The sequence below is a fragment of the Harpia harpyja genome, chromosome 10 (assembly GCF_026419915.1).
Source record: "Harpia harpyja isolate bHarHar1 chromosome 10, bHarHar1 primary haplotype, whole genome shotgun sequence".
NCBI lineage: Eukaryota > Metazoa > Chordata > Aves > Accipitriformes > Accipitridae > Harpia > Harpia harpyja.
In genome coordinates this window covers 31,381,186-31,393,664 of record NC_068949.1, presented here as the reverse complement: position 1 = coordinate 31,393,664, position 12,479 = coordinate 31,381,186, and the positions used below count along the sequence as shown (strand labels likewise).

At 47.0% G+C, this 12,479-nt stretch overlaps 1 protein-coding gene across 10 annotated transcripts in view; it reads left to right on the top strand.

Moving 5' to 3' along the window:
* The first annotated feature begins 7,988 nt into the window (after nucleotides 1–7,988).
* BTRC (beta-transducin repeat containing E3 ubiquitin protein ligase) overlaps nucleotides 7,989–12,479 on the top strand; it is a 124,818-nt gene continuing 120,327 nt past the window's right edge. For 9 of the 10 annotated variants that reach the window (XM_052798405.1, XM_052798406.1, XM_052798403.1 and 6 more), the window contains exon 1: nucleotides 7,989–8,178. In XM_052798405.1, coding sequence (XP_052654365.1) covers nucleotides 7,993–8,178 — 186 coding nt within the window. In that variant the 5' untranslated portion in view covers nucleotides 7,989–7,992. Of the gene's footprint in view, nucleotides 8,217–12,479 lie in introns of all 10 variants that reach the window. The other variant, XM_052798407.1, reaches the window with a different exon arrangement.

The window sequence follows — 12,479 nt, the reverse complement described above, 5'->3', positions numbered from 1 at the left end:
CTACAAATTAAGATATATTGCTTCAAATTAAATGTTTCATTAAATCTGAGATTAAACTTTTGGGGGCTGGGGAAAATAAGACTTTTTAATTTGGCTGAAAACCTGAAAACTGCTGTTTCCCATTGCTTTAATTGCAAACTCTGGAACAAAAGTGACAGAAATTTTACAAAGCGCAGTTGTGCTGGTTTGGTCTCTGCTCTCACCCCTCCGAGAGACCAGTGGTTTCTCTTTCAGACTCTCCTAGGGTAGCACATGGCTGCAGACTTTCAGCTGCAAATCCAGAGGGAGCACATCTCTAATCCCAACCAAACCTCACAGGAACATGCTTTAATTGAAGCACTTTGTGGCTCTGAGGCTTTGCAAAGTCTTGTTTCTCCACAACCTCACTTCATGGGTGAAATTGCCATAGTGGCTGACTGTGTTCCATGTATTCCAGCTTTCACCTCTGAGAAGAAAACTGGGAGTTTCCAAGGCACAACTCTTCCCAACCTTGTCCTGTGTTGTGTATAACACATGCTATGCTCTCTAGTTGTGTTCTCTGCCTGCCTGCGCTGCACACCCCCCCCCCCCCCATTGATGTTCTATGCTGGAATTCTTGAAAGGTGGGATTTCAGCCATATGCTATACCCCAGACCCCAGATGTGACCTTCACCTTTGATGAATGTGAGATGTAACCTCATATCTGTTTTCTTGTGGTCTTACCCGTGCAGAGCTTTTCTACAGGTTTTTACTAGTACAATGGCCAAGCCACAGAGGTGAATGGGACAGCCAGCCTCGCACAGGTGGATATCTATGTAGACTGAAAGGAATGAGTTAGCTAGTTCTCTGGGCAGTGATCTGCTTTGTACTGCATCTAGCACCATTGAATCTGCTACAGGGTGGAATCTCTGGGGCCTGTCTGGCTGCTGCATGTTAGTCCCAGCTTTTGTAATTTATCAGGGTCTGTTGATGTGGCTTTCAGTTCTGCACATGCCTCCCCAGGTGCTTATGTACCTATGCACTAATATAGTCACTGCAGAGCACCTTAGTGCCCTGTGTCCTTAAGAAGCAGTGAAGAAGTCTGTGCTGCTCAATTTAGGAACAACCTGCACAGACACAACTGCAGGAACAAATAATTGGTAAGGGCTCTTATTCTTTCCCCTTGGACTCTGCAAGAAACCCCAAGCTCTAGGTTGAAGACAAGCAGAACAACTGTAGGTCCTATGAAATGGTGCTGGAGAAAGACTCTCCCTTGTCAGAAGTACCCCTGGCTGGCAGGCTTTGAATGGTGGAAGTGCAGAAACTAGTTGGTCATGACTGCACCCTTCCTGGTGCCCTTTCCTCCTCCTGTGGCTGCAGGATCACTGCTGTTAGTATATCCTTCACTTGTGATGGTACCTGCCCCAGGCTTGCAAAGCTGGGACCATGGCTGTCTTTCACAGGAGGGTTAGAGCAGCAAGAGGAGCATGTTTGGGATACTGGGTGGCGTCTGATGGAGGGAGAAGGCCTTGTGATGCCTACTCTGAGCTGCTCTGAACAGGGCTCGTAGGAGCTTTGGCAGAGGCTCCATTTCCCTTTGGGTTTAAAAGGTTTCCATAGAGGGAAACCTCTCCTGTGAGGATCTTTTTGCTTTCAGGAGAGGTTTCCCTCTAGGGAAACCTTTTAAAGGGCTGGGAAAATTTCCTTTTCTGAGTTTTCCTGCAGGGATATGCCCCGTGAAGAAGACAGCACATGGGGTATAGGGGTTGGCCCCACAGGTAGGATCTCAACCTCCTCCCCTGAGCAGGTGAATGATGCTGGAGAAGCAGAAGAATGATGCTGAACTGCATGTGTGTCAGCACCTGGAACTCGGGTCACTCTTCGACTCGTTGGGTCCATGGCGGAGGGCAATTGCATTTGGACCTGTGATGTCCCTCTGAGACATGGTGAAAACTACAATTGCTGCATCAAGCGGGCTTTCACCAGGCAAACTCTCTTGTGTACTTACTATGTAAGTCAAGAGTATTTACAGGAGATCTTGCTGCCTGTAACTTAAAGCTTTAGCGAAACAAATTGGAATTGCCTTCTGGAGGCCATTGTTATAAATTACAGCCCCAACATCTGTCCACATCTGCAATGTCTAGACAACCTGTCTCGGCTAGGAGAGTGAGTGTGGGGGAGGCTGTGATTGCAGTGGGGAGGGGAAGCAAAGGGCTTACACTGGGGCTGTGCTGAGCACCCCGACTCGCGCTGCCCCTCTGCTTTCGAGTATGATGCTCAGAGCAGGGTCCACCCCAGCCTGGCCAGGAGGGACTTCCAGGGTCATCTGAGCCAGGAGGAACCACATCTGCCTTCCTCCATTGCAGCCTGCAGATTGACACCAGCAACAAATTTGGCCCTTGGAAGCCTTGACTGCCATTGCCTTATTTATTGCATGTTGGAGGATGTGAGGGAAGGCAGCGCCTTCAGGCAGGCTTGTTCCTGTCTTTCCCTGGCCCCTGTGCAGCGCTTGCGATAAAGAGGCCGGGCCGTCAGCTGAACGATTGTATTTTTTTTACAGTTCCTAGCGCAAACCTTCTCATTTATATGTAAAGTAGCCATTAGTCATAGCTCTGTTCCCTCACACTGCCTGATGTACAATCACATTTTGCAGTGGATGAATCTTTCCACACAGCTGCTCTGCTATGAATAATCCGTTGCTGGGCCCATAAATCAGAAAAAAATCATGCACCTCCTTTGCCTGATCCTTACACAAAGTCATATATTTTACATGAGGACAAGCTAAATATTCATGAGGCTTTAAAAGGCTGTTCTGAGTACGAGGTACTTGTTGGGGTTGTTTTTGTTCTGTCGGGTCAGGTTTGGTGGTTTGGGTTTGTTTTTCATCCTCGTAAGAAGAAATCTTTCTTCCCCCTTTGCCACCCTCCAGGCAGCAATGCTGAGCAACTGGCGATGCTCCTCTAGGCTCTTGTGTTTGCTGAAGGACTGATGAATTCATCATCACTGCTGTCTCAAGGACAGCCTGATGGAAGGTACTGCAAACACCAGAGGACACATCCCAGAAGTGTGGGGGGTGTGAGGGGGTGGCCAGGCCTCAGAGAGTGAAGGAGCTGCTTTTGGGGGTAAAGAAGCGCTTCCAGATCTCTGCTGGGGATATCCAGCTGGCTGTGAGTCACAGTGCGTGTTTCTGTATGTGCACAGCCTCGCAGGGCAGCCCAGTGCTTGACACTGGGGCCTCCAGCAAGATTGTGGGGGAAACTGGGAAGGCTGCTGACAATGGCGATAGGCCCTGTTCAAGAACATTGCTGTCACCCTGATTTCTTTTAATCTGTATTTTAAACAAAGTAGCTACAGAGTCTATGGAGAGGACTGGGACCAGGCCTTCAGCATCTCCTGCTTCCCAGTGGCCAAGTGAATCCTGGGGGGGACCAGTGCTGTGCAGCCCCAGTAGTAAGATGGAAAATTGGGAAATCAGCTCAGGATTACCTGCTCAGGATCCCTGTGAGGATCCCAAACTTCCAGGATCTGGCCTTCCCAAGATATTCCCCTGCTCTCTGCCTTGGCCATCCAGATCCTCCACTGGCAGCGATGATGCTGTGTGAGCCTGGAGGGCTCTCAACCCCCAGGAGGGTCAAGAGACCCTGACAGTGTGAAGACAAGATGTTTTTCACCTGGTATCTGCTGAATTAGCAGCTCCCCATCACTGAGAGGGACCAGTCTCATCCTTACCTCCCCTGCCCTGGAGTGCAATTCCCACCTGCCCTCCCAGTAGCTCTGCCATTTGTCTGATCATGAGAAAAGCCAGTTTGACTCACCAATAAAGAAGTGTTTAGTTTGTATTTCCTGATTACCATTTTTCTGCCACTATAGTGAATTAAAACAGTTCACCGTGCTAGCAAACAAACATCAGAGCTGGCACAAGGTGAGAAGAAGAAGTATGTGGCTGGTAGAGACAGGAGAGGGGATGCAGCTCTTCTTTTCAGCAGCACAAGGGATAAATTCAGCTCAACCTGTAATGTCAACCCTCAGCCTGACTGTTCTGGTTTCTCTGCAGACAAGCCTCTCTCTCTGGTCATCCCCTCCACACATGCAGCCTTGCACATCTCCTTAGTACCAGGTAATGGGTACTGTCCTGCTCCAGCCATACAGTGAACATAATTCATACTATGTGGTCTTGGACTCTCTTCTTTTGCTTTTGCATGACTTTAGGACAATGTCCCTTTGTCCTAAAAAAACCCCTTTGCCCATAGGCTGCAGGAAGCCATCCTGCCCCCAGATCCCCAAGGCCACTCACTGTACACCAAGCCCCTTTAGCTGAGATGCTGGCGCCCTGTGCAAGACACACTGCCGTCATGGACGAGCTGGGATGGAGAGGCTGAGCTGAACCACTGGGACGTTTCTGGGTGAAGGGGTCCCTGTCTCCCTGTCACGAGCTCTTATGCTATCAAATGTTGTCTGTGTGCTCACCACTGTGAAATACACCTGCAGTAAAGGCTGCTGCTGCTGCAAAGATCTTGCAGGACAAAGGGAATAACAAAAGGTTCCTCCACCAGTGCTCTCCCCTCTTTTCCCTCCCTTTTTGCTGCAACTTGGAAAGAATGAAGTCAAGGGACTGCCAAAGCAGAGGAAAACTAGGCCAAGCACACACAGATGGCAAGCCCACAAATTTAATTTAAAATCATCCTTTATTATTCAAAATATTAAAATTCAGGCAATAATGCCCAAAGGAACTGCACTGATTAAAGCTCCCTAATGTTTCATGGCCAAATCTTGCTGCTTCCTCCAAGGGTCACTAGGACAAGAAGTGAAACGCCTCTGGAGTGCAGAGAGAGGTAGGGCTGTACCTGCTGTAGATCACTTAACCAAATGGTTACTTGCTGACCCAATCAGCTTCACTTAAAGCAAAGCACCAGCTGTTCCTTACCCAATTAATGACTGCCACAGCAAATTAACATGGCGTTACACCAGGCGTGGATGTGGTCCACAGAGTCCAGAATGCACAGAGCAATATGCTATTGCAAAAATAATCACAGTAATATCTTTACCGTTTGATAGCATACTTCATCTGGAAGGATGGTGAGCTCCCTGTGCACTATATAGCTTGCTTCATGCAACATGCTCTGCTGTGAGGGTGCGGAGGGCAGGAAGGGTGGTATATGATTGCTGTTTCAAGGGGAAAGTAAAGAGGAGCTGGTCAGGGCAGCTCTGCTGTGGCAGAGACAGCGCTGACCACACATGTCTGGCTCCTGCTTCCTGCAATCCAAACAAATCATTATTTAATTGGTTATAAATCTGCTGAACTCGAGGTGTGCCTTCCCTCTGCCTTATACCCCACAGACTTCTCTAATGCCTCTTCTGCTGTATGATGTGACACCCTGATGGCATAGGGCTGTAGCAGGGATCTGGTGGGTGTCGCAGCTTGGTGTGCTGGCCATTCTCCTCTTCTGGGCCACAGCGGTCCCAGCAAGCTGGTGGATGCAGAGCTGGCCATACAGCTGCAGTGAGCATCCCGTGGTGGGAAGAGGCCACAAGGCTGGGCTGCAGATGCAGGAATCCAGGTGAGGTTCACACGGTGAGGCGTTACTTCCATGCTCAGTGCTGCCGGCCCAAGTGCTGCCTCTCCGAGTCCTTCCTTGGTCTCTCTGGGCTGTGGTGCAGGCTCTTGCCCTGTCCCTCTGCAGTTGTCCTGCATCGTGGGATCCCAATGGCAGTGTAGCAGAATAACCAAGCCACTGTCTTCTTCCACCAAGGTTAAGTCCAGCACCTAAACATTCATTAGTTTTGGCTCCACTTTGTTCATGCTTTTTATGACCCAGAGATGTTAATCCCCTATAAGTTACAGTCCAGACAGATCAATTGGCCTAGAGGGCTTTGGGACAGTGGTGTCTAGTGCTGAAACATTACACTTTTCAATTTTCCTACAATTAGGCCAGCATCAGATATTATTGACAAATAAACCATGCAATCAAAGCCTTGAGCCTGTCACGCTGCTACGAAGAGGATCCATTTACATCCCAGCCAACTGCAGGGTGCCCAGAGGGAGGAGACGCAGGAGAGCCATGCCTCAACTGCTGGCAGCCCCTGGTTGCCTGCAGTACTGTTACAGGAGCTGTCCCTTTGTAATTATAGGACTCCCTCATTATAATTACTGTTATTTATGTAATTGTGGTAAGTGTTTTCAGTGCTGTCAGCAGTCTGGAAAATGCCCAGCCCCATTACAGCCAAGCATTCCAGGCGTTTCACTACTAGAGTCTGGGCTTAAAGTATGATGACCAAGAGTGTGGCTGGGCCAGTCCAAGAATAGCAGCCTATGTCCTGGTGACCTGAAAGCTTTCTCTGGAAGATTTCTATGCCTTGGGATTGTAGAGGGAGGACATAAGGTGCCTCCTTCTCTCAAGCCACTGCTCTGGGAGCGTAGCTCATCCCAGCATCACACCCTGCATGGGCTGACATTCCCTGTCATCTCTGCTGTGTTGTTAGCTGGAGGAGACACTCCTGGCACTGGGTCATGAGACACCACCTAGGTCATGTATCCGTGCAAGGAATCCAGGAATGGGCATATTCTCTGCATCATTTTCTCTTTGATTATCTTGTTTAAAAATCTGGAAGAGATGGGGTGTTTAGAGAAAATGAGGGAAGGGGCTGGTGCACAGGAGACACTGGGTTCATACCTGTGACTTGAAGCTTCACTTTATAGGTCAAACACAGGAACAAAAAGAATGGATTTAAGCCGCATGTCAGCAAGCAAGTGCTGATGTTTGTGCCTGGCTCCTTTGCATCTAAATAGGAAGAAATTCAGGGTATCTTGCTTAAGATGCAGAGTCAAATATATAAATGCAGCAAGGAAAAGAATCTGAGTGTTTTACTGGATGACAAACTGCGTAGCAATCAGTGTTGTGTTTGTTATAGAGAATGGAAAAATTTATCGGGGTCTTATAATTAGTAGAAAAGACACAGGAGGTAATTCCTCTCTGCTGCTCCATGCTAGGTGGTTTCAGCTTTTGGGCACATTGTGAAAAATGTAGGAAAACTGGAAAGAGATTAGACAAATTTAACAAACCCGAGAGGATTAGAAGTGATGGCTGCCAAAGAGTGAGCTTGTCTTGTTTGGTGTGCAACACAGAAGATTAAAGAGTTGGGGGGGATATGGTAAATACCCTCCAGTCTATGTGCTGTTAAAGGGATGCTGACCAATTCGGTTTTTGTTTGCTGCTTGGTACAGCAAAGAGAACTTGGCCCAATTTTCAGGGAAAACTGATTTAGAAACATTATTAGAGAGAAAACTAAGCGTAAGGGGACCGAAGCACCAAGGGAGGCTGTTTATGTGAGGGGTTTCCTTTACGGGATGGATTTGAACAAACATCCCTCAAGAATGATGTAAGTCTACTTGATCCATTCCAGTGATGCAAGTTTCCCCGTTTCATATCCCCTGCCAAGGAGCAGCGACGGCCGCTTCGGACCGACCTTCTCTCCGGATGGAAGTCACCAGGCATTTTTGGTACTTGTTCTGCACACACATGAGATTAATTTCAGGTGGTGTACCAGTAACAACTGACCTGAAAATCGACAGCGCACTGGCATGGAGTGCAGCTGGAGCAAAACAAGGGAGCAGCCAAGCTCTCGTGGGCGCCGCGGGTGCCCCGGCACCCCGCCATTAGCCACATGCGAGATGCTAATGGCAGAGAGCGCAGGGCTGTGACTTGGGAGCCAGCCTTACACCTCATCAGGGAAGGTCTGGGGCTGGAAATGGCCCACATGGCCCCTGCGGAGAGGGGCTTCCCTCCCTCCCCCGCCCCGAGCAGGGACTCCCCCACCCCCCCAGCAACAACGCCTGCCCTCAAGTTACACCGTCACAGCCCCGCACTACTACAACTCCCGTCGGCCCCCTCTCCCGCAGACAACGCATGCGCCAGCCGGCTCCCGGCGTGCCCCTCGCCCCAAGGCCTTTTGGGTTTTGTAGTTCTGGGCCGCGGCTCGGGCCCTTGCCAGTAGCGCGGCCGGGGACTCCATTTCCCGTGGGCCTGCGGACGGCGCATGCGCCATCCAGGCAGCGGGGCGAGGTGGAGGTGGAGGTGGGGGGGGACGCGGGGCAGCGCAGGTTCCCGTCTGCGCTGGCTGCGGCCTGGCACTGAGAGGAGGGGCGGCCCCCGGCCCCGGCCTCGGCGCAGGACTATGGACCCGGCCGAGGCCGTGCTGCAGGAAAAGGCCCTCAAGTTCATGGTGAGTGGCCGCCGCGGCGGCGGCGGGGGTGGGCACCTGTACGCGCGCGCGTGTGTGTGTGTGAGTGTGGAGGGGCAGCTGGGGGGAGGGGCGAGGGATGAGGAGGGGCTGTGGGGGAGGGGCGGGGGGGGGCGAGATGGGGCTGGGGGCACTGGGGAAGGGGACCCTGGGGGAGGCCGGGCCTCCAAGGTGTGCTGGGCCGGGGGGCGCCGGGCTGGCGGGGGGGGGGGGGGGGGGCGGCTCGTCCCGCGGGCGGGGGAGGGCGGTGAGCGGGGCCCCCGAGGCGCCGTGGGGTGCGGGGAGGGGGCTGCCTGCCGGGGAGGGCTGCCTGCCGGGAGCGGGACCCCCAGATCCGTGGAAAAGTATCGTTGTGTTGGAGGGAAGTAAGGGGCTGCAGGTGCCACCTGAGAGCGGGAGAAGTTAAACTGGAGAGAGGCAGGAGCTGGCAGAGGGGCCCACAGGCACCGGGAGGGGTTGTGCATGTAATTCTTGGGTTTTTCTCTCTCTCTCTTTTTTTTTTTAAATACACCTTAGACTATCCTTCTGTACTGCACACCATCTCTCTGCAATTTTATTTTGTTTTTCCTTCCATTCTGCCATAAGAGGTGTAAATACCGACACTTAAATCTTTCACCTGCTGCTGCAGCAGCCTATCATTGATAGTGAGTGTGAAGAGCACTTACATTGTTTAGATTTGGGAGTTGGCCTTTGGCATGGAAAACAGCCTTGGGGGTACTTGCATCCAAGATGCTCTTCAAATGTGGCTAGTTTACTTAGATTGGAGGCATGATGTGCTTAAACTGTAGTTTCGTTCTCTCTTTCTTCATTTGTTGATATTTCTAAGTGTTTTGGCCAGAAACGTAAGATTTAGAAATGAAAACAAACTGTTGCCAACTGAATTGAATGCAAATTTTGGGTGCCCAAAACTGTTCTTTCCCTAAGGATATAATTTAAATGACTGGCAACACTTGCTAAAAGTTTGTTTTGGATTAGTGCTTCCAGTGGTACAGAATTAAATCTAAGCTCATCAAGAAGAAGCAATTCTATTAAACCTTCAGAACATATGCCCAAAATGAAATTGAGGAAATGCTAGTTGCAGATTTTAATTTTAAATTGAGCTTCAAAACACTTGTTTGGCTTCCGTTTTTTAATCTTGTAGAACTTGTTTCTCTTGAGACTTTTTGACCTTTTTGCTAATAGTCTCCAATTTTGTCAGATTTATAGAGTCTCAGTTCAGTGAAGTGGGAAAATGCTATAGATACCTAAATAGGCAAGGTAGCAATTAGTAATAATAAACTACCCTCTTTGGTGTGTGATTGGCCAAAGGCGTGTCCCAGATGCTGTTGCACTTGTGTTTGGCCAAGCTTGGTAATTACAACCTGCCTCTAGATACTGAGTTTCATATCCTGAAAAGTTTCTGCTGAAACGTTTTTGTCTTCTGCCAGGCAGCATTGTGAACATGCTATGCTGACTTCTCATACACTGCTTTTTTCACCCCCTGTGCTAAGATTCCGATCCCCTTGGATTAGTCCAGGTGTTTGAGATCTTCAGTAAGATTGGGCCTGGGACCTGAGGGAATCCCTGTCCATCTTGGAGCTGGCTGTGTTCCACTCAAACAATAAAGCTCCCTGACACTAGGGAGAGACCTGAGCATGAGGGCACGCTGCTCTTACAGGAGATGCATCTGTTAAGAGTACCAGATAAAGGGAGGAATTATCAAGATCAGGCTGCACCGAGAACTGAAAGCTAAACCAAGTTCCTCAATGTTTTATTAAAATGCCTCTTGTATGCAAAATGCTTGTAAAAAGTGCAATGAAAGATGTGGCTTCTTTCCGTCCACTCTGAACTTTTTAGGGTATTTTTGCTTACAGGTTGAGAGGAGAGTGAGACAAGCTTTTGTTTAACACATCTCAGGCTTTTGCTATAGTGCATGTCTGTCTAGAACATGACTCTTTAATTATGCTGATGAAATAAAGTTTTTGTCAGACTTGGTGGGGTCTTTTGGTGTTTGTGGAGATGTGGCACAGGTAGGTTGTTTTGATACGTGAGGTATCAGTTGCAAGTATCAGCTTGGCCCTCCTAGGAAGCATCTTCTTGTTTCTGCTTTTTAGCACTCAGAAAGCACTTAGGTACGGCAGTAATGGCATTGGTACAATTATCTACATAAAGGTAGTAGATCAGCTCGTGCATCCTCTCAACTAATGCTGAATCATTCACAGTGTATTATCTTTTTAATCCAAGTGTGTGATACGTTTCATGTATATCTTCCTTATTAGGTGGCTCACAGTTTGGGTTGAGGTGGGCTTTGCTATTAATTACTGATTTTTCCCTGAGAGTTTCCCAAGTGCCATCATAGGTAAATACTCAAATATCTTTTGGAGGCATGAGACCTATTATCTCTCCAGCTTTTGATAGTTTTGTTTTTGATAGGGATTTGTGGTAGGTTTCATTCATGTTGAAAAGTAGCCCTGTAGGTGGTAGTATTTTTGTGCTTCTCTAGAAAATAATACTTTTTGCACTTGAAAATGTCAGTACCTGATTTTTGGCATTCACTATGAGCAGCTCTCTTGAGTCACAAAGTATCAGGCAAGGCAGACCTGGCGATTTGTTTTTTGTTTTAATGTCTAACTCTAATAGAAAAATGTCACATGGAGACTTCATCCAACGCTAATATTACGAATGAAATTATCTTGCTTTAAGGTATCTATGTTTGATGCTTTGAAAGACAAACCGGACTCTGTTTTTTTTCTGCGTGCTCATGTCTATGCAACTTTTTGATGGGAGTAAAAGAAGGTTGCCTTCTTACTGGCTGGTATTGTCTTGATTACTTGCCAATGAAACAGTATTACATTTAGCTAATATCTGCTACCAGTTTCCTAGTTATTCATGGTCAGCTAAAATATATATAATCTAATACTTTAAGGTTTAAGTAATTTCTTTAACTTCATTTGCATACTCAATTTACCTCTACATTTTAAGAAGGCCTAATTTATTTCTAATTTAAAATTGCTGTGTATTAGCATTATGCAATACTAAGCAACTGCTCACCAGGGAAGACTGTTTTTGCTGGTGAATGAGTGTTTTCTGTCATGTATTCTCCATGTCATCTTCGAAAGTCTTTTTTGAATGAAAGCCAGTTCATAGATTTAAAATATGATCTTGTAAATTATATAGTCCAGTGTTCTGCAGCTACACCAAGGATTCTACCAGAGTGGACCCTGTCTTTACAGATAAAACTACACTCTTTGTAAAGTACAGTGTGTAAGACACTGATGCGCAAGCTAAAAGGAGAGGTGAATGTGCCCATTGGCTTAAAAAAAACCCAAACCAAACACCACAAAAACCCCTCCCCCAAACCCTTGCCTTACAGAGCTCTGTTTTTATGCCTTCAAGAATACGGGATTTCTGTTGTCATAACCACTTACAAAAGTACTAGAAATGAGGTGCTCAATAAGTAACTTTCATATTTGAATAAAGTGTTTAAAACTGTAGATACAGTATTTAAAGTATGAGTGCAATAGGCTCAACTGAGACTTTGATTAAATGTCATATAAACTACATATGCCTGCATAGAATAGTAGATATTTTTTCAAAGTAGCTTCAAATGGTTCTGTTAAGTATACGAATGTTCTGATGATTATCTTTTTAATTAAAATGAGAAATCTTTGTTTAAAGTGGCATTCTTTTTTACGGCCTGTTACAGTCTCTGTAACAATCATTTCTTAAGTCTGAACGTTTTTAATTCCAGGAATCCATTTATATAAAACTATGTTTAGACTTAATTAAGGAACGATTCTTACAAAGCTTGTAAATAGCCAGGAAAAAAGGGACAGAAAATAAAACTGACATTCACACTTAACAGAATGATTGTTACAAGGTATGTAATATGCTATAAAGATACAATAAAGCCCTTTTTATAAGAGTTCATATTTTTTGTTCCTCATTTTGAAAGGTATTTAAGAAAAATATCAAAGCTCTATGAAGCAACATCTGTTTTCTTGAATGGACTAGTGACAACTTCAGTTGTGTTTAATTAACAGTGCTTGGAGCTGTACCTGACCAGTTTGGGATCTTATCTAGGATAGTTTGGGAAGCAATAGCTTGATATTTAATGAAGTTTCACTTTCTCAGTTTTTCTGAATGAATCGGTATGCAGTACTTCATTTCATTTCCTGGCTTGTGAATAGGAAGATGTTGATACTAGTGTTCTTAATGAGTGCCTTTTTTCTATTTCACCCTCAAATTACTGTTTTCCTTTTCTTTCTGGGTGACATGATTCTAGGAGGTCCTGATGGCCTTCC